This window comes from Notolepis coatsorum, assembly GCF_963971535.1.
Source record: "Notolepis coatsorum genome assembly, chromosome: 9".
NCBI lineage: Eukaryota > Metazoa > Chordata > Actinopteri > Aulopiformes > Paralepididae > Notolepis > Notolepis coatsorum.
Genome location: NC_140173.1, coordinates 974,997 through 986,268, shown reverse-complemented (window position 1 = coordinate 986,268; position 11,272 = coordinate 974,997). Strand labels below are relative to the sequence as shown.

Below are 11,272 nucleotides of genomic sequence, written 5' to 3'. Positions count from 1 at the left end.
CCTTCAAAAACACTCTCAAAAAACACCTACGTGAGACGGCAATTCGAAACTGGCCCCTACAAATGTCCTAACCTAGTTGTACAGTAAATGACCAAGTAAGGCTTTGTCAACATTCCAATGTACAGTGTAAATTGTGTGTGTGTCCCCTACCCAACCCCCCCCCCCCCCCACCTCCAATGTACAGCCCTCACCCAACCCACCCAACCCCACCCCACCAACCTCCTCCAATGTACAGTTTCTACGCCAAATGTATATACACTCCTTTTCTGGACACTTTTGTATCACAAACAGTACTGTATTTGCAAATCTGATATGTCATAAATGTATAGATGTAGCAGTACTGTCTATCTGTATGTCATGTATGTCATATATGTTATGATGAATTGAAAATGGGGGACCCTGGTGGAAACAAGACGAAAGTCTTTCTCTGGTCTGCATCCCCTTAACAATTGTATGTATTGAGATGTACTGTACTGTACCCATTCTGCAATCTGTTAATAAACTTTTCAATCAATCAATCAATCAATCCCATCCATCGGCATCGCAAAGCGAGGAGAAAGTGAAACACTCTGTGGTGAGTTTTCAGTGATGTTTGTTTTAGATGTATTCCATCTCTTCTCTATGTCGCCTGAGTCTATACTTCAAATGGATCAGAGCGGAATATAGGCCTACGTACAAAATAAGTCAACTCCTAGTTACTTTTTCAACTCATAAGTGGGAATAATTGTGTTGTATATTGTTGCACTGCTTATTGTAAAATAAATGCTGCAAACACAGGAACTCTAACCATTTCTGTGCTTCTATTCAATATGCTTATTATTTATGTATGTCTCCCTGTATTTCTCCAAGGTAGTGGATGTCTCGTGGTGATCTTCTCTACGTGACTACGTCGTCCCTATACTTCAAATGGATCAGAGCGGAATACATACTAAATGGAATTTGACTGATATTTTGATGACATATTGTTGTAAAATAAATGACAGCATTTCTCAGTTAGAGTTTTCTTTTGTTTTTACTTGTGCTAATCTGATAATAGATCATCATTTGAGTTGTACAGTGAAATGTCAAATCACAGATAATAACTACACAGTTTATGGTTTATAAAACATACTGTGTGTGTGGGGTGGTGTATGTATGTGGGGGATAACAGGGAGCGATCGAGCCACGCGAGGTCCTTTTTTAAACCTAACACCCGATTGCCATCTTGTGGTTCAAAAAGGAAATACAACAATACAGTATTATCTACTGTAGTTGCCATCAGTTGTCCAGGCAACCCAACCTGTTTGAAAGCCATGCAAAGTTTGCTCTGAATGTTGTTGTTTTACTATTCCATTTGACTTCCAAACTAGTTTAACCGACAAATAATTGAAGGCGACTTATTATAACATTAGCGTTTGTTGTTGGATTTGTTTCGAACCCTTACTGTTAGTTAGCTACAAGTTGTAGCCTACAACTAGCATTAGCTTTTATCAATGGGATACCGTTACCGTTGCGGCAAGACGGACACTCGCAAGCTAAATTGGCACCGAAGGATCTTTTGGAGCCACCATGTTGGTAGAGAAGCTCACTTTGACCTGTGATATATTGATGCCTAACCTGCAACTTGCATGCTGCCCCTCTTACTGTGCCATACCAGCACATGGTAAAGAGATGCTTGTTTATAACCATATGGACACCGAACAGAAGGTATGTTTGCTAATATTCGTAATGTATTTGAAAGACAAATTCCCATCTCTTTTAAATGTGAACGTATTTGATGTCTATGTCACCCAATTGAATAATTCACATAATGTTCTTCCTGTGCCCCAGGACAGGTGAGTCAGTAGGCCTACTGTATTTGTGAACATGCACTACTAAAGCTAAATCAGAGAGAGATAATCCTCCAATCAGTGAAATACGTTAAGTGAGATGTAAAATATAGGGCTATGTCATAGACAATGAATGGGGATCTGACTTTATGAGGCCTTAAATGTTTGTGAGCTCTTATACCCAAGAGGTAGCACTGTTAGAAGCTCATTTGTGTGTAAGATCTCACACAAACATTCTGTGGCCTCCTAAACTCAGAGCCCCATTTATTGTCTATGGAGCAGCCTGCAGATGCAGATTTTACATCCCGGTTTGAAGGGTTCAGAGCTGGTCCTCTCTCTGATGTCTAACTTTAGTAGATAGTGCATGTTCAAAATGGGTGGTATTATTCCCCTTTACCATGAGTGCCTGTGCTAAAAGAAAACGCTGTTTTGCAGCCACTGCGACTGACTGGCCACCATGCTGACATCAGTGCCACAGTGTTTGGAAGAGGCAGTCAGCCAGTGCTCCTCTGCTCTGCCTCGGCCGATTACATCATCGTCTGGGATGTTGAGCACTGCCATAAAAGAACAAGAGAGGGTAAGGGGAGCTCTTGAGTAGAAGAGTCAGCTGCTTAGCTCTGTTGTAGGCCAACGTTTGGGGTTGACCCCCAGATCAATCTATTCGACATTGTGAGTCATCTTATGCCATGTCTCCATTAGCTATGTTCAGCCTGGCTGCGGTTATCCATATGTGTAGCATGGTATGGCATTGGCACAGTATGGTTGGGTTTGTGTCTCCCGGCGGTGGGGAGAGGGGTGGGTGGGGATGTTGCAAGCTGCTGCTGTCTGGGGTAAGATGCTGGGGGATGGAAGAGGACACACACACACACACACATGGTAAATGGTAAATGGCTGCTTTTTTATATAGCGCTTTTATCCAAAGCGCTTTACAATTTGTTACTCACATTTTACCCATTCACCCACACATTCACACACACACCGACGGCGGAGGCAACCATGCAAGTTGCCAACCTGCTCATCGGGAGCAATTAGGGGTTAAGTGTCTTGCTCAAGGACACATCGACACGCTGCCCGGGAGGAGCGGGAATGGAACCGGGAACCTCCGGATTGCCAGACAACTGCTCTACCTCCCGAGCCACTGTCGCCCCACACACACACACACACACACGTAATTTAACTACTGGTATACTAACATTGCCGCACATTTGATTATTCTGCTGTGCTTGTGTTGTAATAACTGGTGTCAGTGAGAACCTGAATCAGATGGTGTGGTGGTCAGGAGGGCCTCCGCCTCTGGAACCCACACCTACCCCTGCTGGTCTGTGATCAAATCCCACCAGAACCTTTTCTCCTGCGTGCGGCGCAGCGTGCCCCCCCACCGCCCACTCTGTATCCCCCTCTACCTTCCTGCTATCTCAACATGAGAAAATACTAAGGGGGGAGTGGATCGCTCCACTCTTCTGAATGAAAATCAACGCAACCCTGCCATCTAGTGAAATATCACCGTCATGATGATCATGGACCACCGCTGTGGTCATAAACGTCCCACTGGTTGGGGTTAGTAATAACAGCAATAGACCGTCAGACACTAACTACTCTGCTGTTGTTTTGCAGGCATGATTGCTACCGGTACAGTCATCGGGACTTTACTGGGTGAAGTGGTTCATCTTTCGTTCTGTTACTCGGATGATGAATGTGTGGCTGCCTGCTCCGGATCCACGGTGCACATCCTGAGCTCCAAGGTAGGAGAATGCCTACTGTTTCCCCCCCCCCCTAGGTTTTCCTACATATACCCTGGGACTGCTCATTATGTCAAGTCAACCAAGTGAAGGAACGAGGAGATGTTTTGTGAACTGATGAATAGGAAAAAAAGAAGGAAAAGGTGACTGTAATAAGCTCTCAGTCTCCAGTTGTGAATCCAAGTGAAATAGCTTGAAAAAAGGAAACTAGAAATATTTTTTTTCTATTATGTCTATGCTTTACCATATTGGGGGGGGGGGGGGGGGGGGGTCACGAAAAGGCATTTCTCTGTTTTTAGGGGTCACATGTCAAAAAGGTTGAGAATCACTGCCTTACCCTACCATGCATTATTACATGCATAGCCCCAGTGGTAATCAAACCTTTGACCACGGTACGATCAGTGCCCCTCTCTACCCATCAAGATGTATAGGACTCCAATATTGGTTGAACGGTCTTAGGCCAAAGGGAACAGTATATGAATGATTCACCTCATTTATATTTTAATACACATTCATAATAATTTTTAAAGAGACAGTACAATGAAAATCTTGTTTTACCCAAAATGTTAGAACTGTTGTGAAAATGATGACTAAACGCCTTTGATCTCCACCCCCTGGATACGTATCAACAAAATCAAGCCATTTCAGATCCAGTCTGCTTCCTCTGAAATGTTGCATAACAGACACAGGTTACTCTGATTGGTCCATCAGTCACATCTAGCTGCTCTGATTGGCCCACCAGTCACATCTAGCTGCTCTGATTGGCCCATCAGTTACATCTAGCTACTTTGATTGACCCATCAGTTACATCTAGCTGCTCTGATAGGCCCATCAGTCACATCTAGTTGCTCTGATTGACCCATCAGTCACATCTAACTGCTCTGATTGACCCATCAGTCACATCTAACTGCTCTGATTGACCCATCAGTCACATCTAGCTGCTTTAATGGGCCCATCAGTCACATCTAGCTGCAGTCACTCAGTAACTTAGTATCTGAGGAGGAGTTTGTGTATATACTAATATACCGATACTGATTATACATTATTATGTATGTATAGTGAACAAAAGGCCATGCCCCCTCAGTCTACTGGGAGTTGGCTGTGCTCAGAGAGGGTGACCTAAAACACTTGTAACAAATCAAATTAATGATACATCTGAAGCTGAACAAATTCTACTTATGACATTTACATTCCACAATAAGCAATTTATTAATGAATTAAAACATCATTGTAGTGTATCATTAAATAAGTATTTGTGGCAGCGGGGTGTGGTTAAAGTAGCTGCAGCTCTTTTGCAGTGAGATGGCAGAGCTTTGTCCATTTAGGTAGAAATTAAAGTCTATAATATTGTCTGATCAGCTGCCTACTGATGCTGTGAGGCCAAATACTCCACTAGAAGGAGCAGTACGGATTTTATTCTGCCAAGATTTAACTCCCTAATGGGCACAAATACATTTTTATATTCTGCAGCACTGGAGTGGAACAAGCTTCCAGTGGCCCTGAAAAACATCGAAGAGGGGGGAAGTTTTAGACGTGCCACAAAGAAATGGCTAGCCAGTGAAGTATAGAATAGCCATAGGAAGGAGAGGGTAGGAAGTGCTTTTTTTGTATGGGGTTGCTATTATGTTTTATTTTGTTTTTTATTATGATGATCTTTGTTTTATTATGATGCTCTATGTTTTATTATGATGCTCTATGTTTTATTATGATGCTCTATGTTTTTATTATGATGCTCTGTTTTAGTATGTTTTATTATGATGCTCTATGTTTTATGATGTCTGTCCATGTCCAAAATCAGGGACCATGATGGAAATAAGTGCTTGCACTTTCTCATGTTTTTATCCCTTGGATGCTGTCTTTTACTCCACAATAAAAATCAATCAATCAATCAAATACATTTAAAAACTCAAAAAAAAAAAAAACTTGTCTATCACAAGTTGTAAAATCAAAATGTCTATCAGTGTGGAACAGTGTCATGTAATATTCCCACCGCCAAATAGGAAGTAGATTATTACATTATTATTACTGTACATTTAACATTTTTCACGTACACATCCTTGATTCTTGGTGGTTAAACGGCAGTCAGAGTTTGTCTCACGATTGAGAAAATGTGATCTTCTTATGAACCCCAGAGAGAGGAAGTGATGTCTACATTGACGGGTCACCTGGCACCATTGACAGCTGCAGAGTTCTGTCCCTGGGATGGGGACATCCTGGTTACCATATCAGAGGACCGCACATTTAAGGTCCTGACACATGAACACACATTTGATTTAATGTTGGTTTAAAGATTATGATGATGGTTATGATGATGATGATGATGATGATGATGATAATTATTATGTTGGTGATGACGATGATGCATTCTAAAGTCATTCTAAAGTTGCTGTCCTGTCCACGCATGTATACTGTCCAATTACTGTAATTCCAATTACGCAAATAATTGGAATGTAAAAGCTATAAAGCCTTCCTTTGTCCTACCTCTATGATTTGTATTTATTCATAATATTTCTTTATTTATTTCACAGGTGTGGGATTTAAAAACAGAGGCAGTTTGGTACCAGTCTTTCGTACTGTCAGGTATGACATCGGCAGGAATAAAAGTAACTTCTATGCAGTATAGCTACATTTTGCAGTAGAGGGTGGTAGTTTGAATGAAATTCAGTGGTTTTCCCCCCAACACGGCTTATATGAGATGTGTGTGATGCGTAACCGCCGTTGCCTTGCTGAGAAAGAAGCAAGTACAGAATGCTCACGTATACATCCAGCCATCCCTCGGGTGAATACAGTTGATCTGATGTTCTGTGTATTTCCCCATATCTCTGGTGTGGAATGCTCACTGCTGTGTCCCTGTGCTTTCCAGCGTCTCCGTTGCTCAGTGTGTTTTTCTTGGAGAGGAGCAGGCAGCTCATCACCGGCTCGGCTGACGGACAGGTTAGTGAGACACATTACCAGACTCAGACAGATGGTAATCAGCTCAAAGGAAACCCTATGGGTCCAGAACCAAAACGGGCCGCCAGCCAACAGCAGCATGTAAACAGATCGGTAGTAGACCCCACCACTGCAAAAAATGGAACATTCTCTACTTGAGAAGTTTGGAAAAGGTTTATTTATTTGATCTTGTTTGTAAACATAGGAGTAAAACAGACCTATATTCTGATTTTACAATGGGTTAAGGAGGTAAACGTTACCAAAAATCATATTTTTAATTTTTTCATCTGACTCTTTGAATGTATATGATGTGTACCCCCCCCCCCCCCCCCCAAAGAAATTAAAAAGATCCCACCTGGGGCTTAAAGGAACACGGCAACATTATGGGATGTGCTTACCATCTTCTCTGAAGTCAAACAAGAAGATGGATATCAATTTCCTCTCTGTGTGTTCAGTAGAAATGAATGGAAGCGGATACGGCCCACTAGCCTAGCCCTTGGCCCAAAACAACCTCTCCCGGAGTTTTAAGCTAGGCTAATGGTCCACCGGACCATTTAGCTTGCAGCCTGATAGCTTTCTACTGAACACACAGAGAGGAAATTGGTATCCATCTTCTTGTTTGACTCTGGAGAAGACAGTAAGCAAAATTTCCCATAATATTGGCGTGTTCCTTTAACAGGGACACATTGTGTGATAGATGTGAAGCGTTGCAGGCTTCAAGGGGGGAGCTGCAGTTTGTGTTGTACAGTACGGCACATATGACGTGGAGTTAATGTGTCTATGTAAAGAACAGGATTAACACACATAGGCACATGAAGTGTGATATTCTACATAGCACAGTGGAGAAAGAGCAGAAAACAACACTGATGGGAGCTTTGAAGCACCGCACACACAGTTCCCGACATCTCAGTGAGCGAGAGTCCCGTCCCTCCTGCTTTCATAGAAACGGACCAGGTTTCAAATAGCTGCCCACAGACGCCATAACGTTAAGACATGATCAACGTGCGTGGTTTGAGTTGTCGGGTTAGGCTATAAGCTGCTCTGGCTGACTTGTCTTCCTATCATGAACAAAATCAAAACCTCAAACAAACATTCCCCCAAATAAAAAGGCCTCTACAAATAAATCTAAATCAGTTGGGAAATAAACAAATTCATCAAACAAAAGTTGAGATTAAACCAAACAAAGTAACCAAACACGTGGCGGTTGAAGACTCATGTATCCTCATGGCGTCTTCCACAGTCCACAGTCATTTCAGGACACCTGCCTGCATAAGGTTTCTGAGATGTGAGGTAAGGTGATGCTGTGCACTTGGTTCAGCACCAAAAACAACCACTAGGTGCTGCCAAACCACACACACGCACATGCACACGCACACGCACACACACACACACACACTTACTTCTCTCTCTTCTCTTAACTAAATGGGCAAAGTGAACTTGTAGTACCGAGTTCAGAGAGATGACAGCTGAGGGGAAGAAGCTGATCCTGAGCCTGCTTGACCTGGAACTGAGATTCCTAAAGCGCCTCCCAGAGGGAAGGAGGGCAAACAGTCTGAGATTGGGGTGGGAGGTGTCGATACTGCCTGCCTTCCTCAGACACTGTTTGTGTTGAACAGTCTCAATTGCAGGGAGTGGTGTATCGGTGATGCGTTGGGTGGTTTTCACCACCCTCTGCAGTGCTCTCTGGTCCGAGGCAGAGCAGTTGCCATATCAGACTGTGATGCAGTTAGTGAGTATGCTTTCTATGGAGCACCGATAGAAGTTCACCAGAATCTGAGACTTGGGGAGAGAGATGGGTTTTCCTTAGTCTCCTCAGGAAGAAGAGATGCTTGTGAGCTTTCTTGACCAGTGTTAAGGGAGAGGTCCTCGGCGATGTGGACACCCAGGAATTTGTAGCTGGAGACACGCTTAACCTCCGTCCCATTGATCTGGATGGGGGCATACATGCCTGCTATGGTCTTCCTGAAGTCCACGATGAACTCCTTGGTTTTCTTGGTGTTGAGGGCCAGGTTGTTGTCAGTGCACCATGCCACCATGTGCTGGACCTCCTCCTTGTTGGCTGACTCATCATTGTTTTTGATGAGACCCACCACCATTGTGATATCTGCAAACTTGATAATGGTGTTGGTGCAGGAGTGCAGTCATGGGTGGAGAGGGCTCAGCCCTATAGGATGCCGGTGTTCAGGGTGAGGGTAGAGGAGGCGAGGTCTGTTGGTTAGGAAGTCAAGTATCCAGTTTCAGATGGAGGGGTTGATGTTGAGGGTTAGGGTTAGGGTTAGGGTTAGGGTTAGGGTTAGGTCACCAAGTTTGGAGATGAGTTTGGAAGGGATGATGGTGTTGAATGCTGAGCTGAAGTCGATGAACAGTCGGCGCTCGCCACCAACGCAGGAGATGCTGGGTTCGAGCCCAGCTCTCGGCGTTGCTACCAGCTTGGCTGGTCGTTCATACTAATACAATTGGCAGTATTAGGGGGTGGGAAGCTGGTGGGTGGGGATCGGACGTTGTGGACAGCGACTCCTACAGGTCGGTTGGTGCGCCTGCGCAGTAGAATCAGGAAGCGACGAGGGTGGCGCGTCCCTCCCACGCAGACCCTCGCCGCTGAGAGATTGCGCTGTGCAGGTGAAAAGATGCGACGCTGCCTCCTCGAGTACCGGAGGGGACACGTGATGTAAGGCTTCGTCCACGTTGCAGCCGGCTTGTGGGAGGCATGGCCTAACAACGTCCGAGACGGGGGAGGGTATAATTGGACAATACAAAATTGTGGACGGGAGAAAAATATAAAAATGGGGAGAAAAAGTAGATAAAAAAAAATATTAGCATATTTACTCAGTAGCTTTATTATATATATTCCATATAATCACTTGTTACAATGTATATTGTTAATGCACTTTACTGTTACCTTGCACTCTTGTTAGATGCCAACTTATTTTTGTTGTACTGTACCTGTGCTGTACGATGACAATACATTTGAATCTAATTTAATCTAATATTTTTAGGTGTGGTGCTTCTCTCTCCCTGATGACCACCAGTGTCATTTGGTAACCAGGATGGACCTCGAGAAGATGCAGAAAAGACATCAAAGACACCTGGATGCAGTTTCCCGTCAGAGAGGTAGTGTTACTCCCATCCATCCCAAACAACAGTCGTATAGAGAATTTAGTATTTGCTTTAGAATTTCTTACACGCAGCCACGGGTGGGAATAATTCAGCACAGAAACCCAGGGTTTGGTCTCAGGCCTTTTCCCATTGTCAGTTATTCCTGATACCTGTTGTGCCTTGAAATGGGAATAACTGTACTGTAATTGCCCCTTATTTGCTGGGTCTGAGTGGGCAATAAACTCAGATGATACATTTCCCATGTCTTTACATTTTCCCAACAGTGGGGGGGCCACCACTGCTGAAAGAATGGAGGGTAAACTGGTATTTATGACCGGCTTTGGGGATGATCTTGATCTTGAGCACATTTCAGTTACTACTGTAGGTTCATGTGAATTAAAGGAGTCATATCTTTTCGTACATTTTCTCTCAAATATCCTATATCTCTGGCTAAGAATAATGTTCTATTTGTATTTCAACAAAATATAGTTTCATTAATGAGATATTTCCTGAGTAAAACTTGACACGCAGAAAAGTCACATTTATGAATGATGTCCTGGTTGGCAGATGGCACCAGTCCTCTCAATTAAAATTGTACAAACCAGCTGACTGGATGCATTCCAAAGAGTCGATCATTGCAAATACTACAAGCCCACATGACCGGAAGGATATTCCATAGTTAATGTGTTAATGTTAATGTGTTAACTGTAAATCTAGCTGCCCAAACAAATTAATCAAATACCTCTATGAATATAGGGAAAATATAAACTCATATACTATACTACTTTGTTTGTGGATGTGTTGTCTAGGAGTTGTACACCAGGAGCAACCGGATACTGTGGAGACCACGAAACCTGTCCTCAGCATGTCTTTGTGTCGTTCCTTTGCTGCTGCTGCTGCTGCTGCTGCTGATGAGCAGAGAAGGTACAGTACAAATAAATACAGACGGCCTCTATGATGTGTAATCATTATCAAATGCTTAGCCTTTGAGATGCAATTTCTATTAATAGTTTGTCACCTTGTTATGCGACTTCATCGTCTTTCACTGCAAAGAATCACAATGGTCGCTCAGTCACAGTCACTTATAAGATAAGATGAGTAGCTTTTATTGTCATCATACTGCTGTGCAAGACGACACAACAACAGAATTATGATATTAAAAGAACAATATAAATGAAAGTCAAAGTAAAAGCAGTACTCAAAGTGTCATCCAGTGTGCAAATAAAGAATAACGATTAGATTAGATTCAAATTGATTATCATTATACAGCACAAGTACAGAACAACGTAAATTAATTTGGCATCCAACCAGAGTGCAAATGTAACAGTAAAGTGCAATAGTAATATACAATGTACACAGGATTAAATTTGGTATAAAATATTTAAATTAGTACTACAGAGTGTAGTGCTAATCAGATGTATGTACAGAGTTGTAATATTATTATGTACAGTGATACAGGTATAAAGACAGTATGGTAGTAGTCATGCTAGCGTCATATTAGGGGCATATGATCTCGCAGCAACACAAGATGCAAACAAGTATCGATAATCAAGTATCAATAAACAAGTATTCAACATGTACCCATTGCACGGTCAGTGGGGTGATTTGTATATGTATATATATGTGTGTGTGTGTGTGTGTGTGTGCGTGTGTGTTGTAGTGGGTGTGTGGGTGTGGGTATGTTTCACACTTTACCAT

At 42.9% G+C, this 11,272-nt stretch overlaps 1 protein-coding gene across 1 annotated transcript in view; it reads left to right on the top strand.

Moving 5' to 3' along the window:
• Positions 1 to 1,668: 1,668 nt before the first annotated feature.
• wdr27 (WD repeat domain 27) overlaps positions 1,669 to 11,272 on the top strand; it is a gene marked incomplete at both ends in the record, with an annotated part of 316,569 nt that continues 306,965 nt past the window's right edge. The window contains 8 exons of the mRNA XM_084321236.1: positions 1,669 to 1,686; positions 2,244 to 2,385; positions 3,423 to 3,550; positions 5,680 to 5,793; positions 6,076 to 6,127; positions 6,411 to 6,481; positions 9,475 to 9,589; positions 10,384 to 10,498. Of these exons, the coding sequence (XP_084177362.1) occupies positions 1,669 to 1,686; positions 2,244 to 2,385; positions 3,423 to 3,550; positions 5,680 to 5,793; positions 6,076 to 6,127; positions 6,411 to 6,481; positions 9,475 to 9,589; positions 10,384 to 10,498 (755 nt within the window). The remainder of the gene's footprint in view (positions 1,687 to 2,243; positions 2,386 to 3,422; positions 3,551 to 5,679; positions 5,794 to 6,075; positions 6,128 to 6,410; positions 6,482 to 9,474; positions 9,590 to 10,383; positions 10,499 to 11,272) is intronic.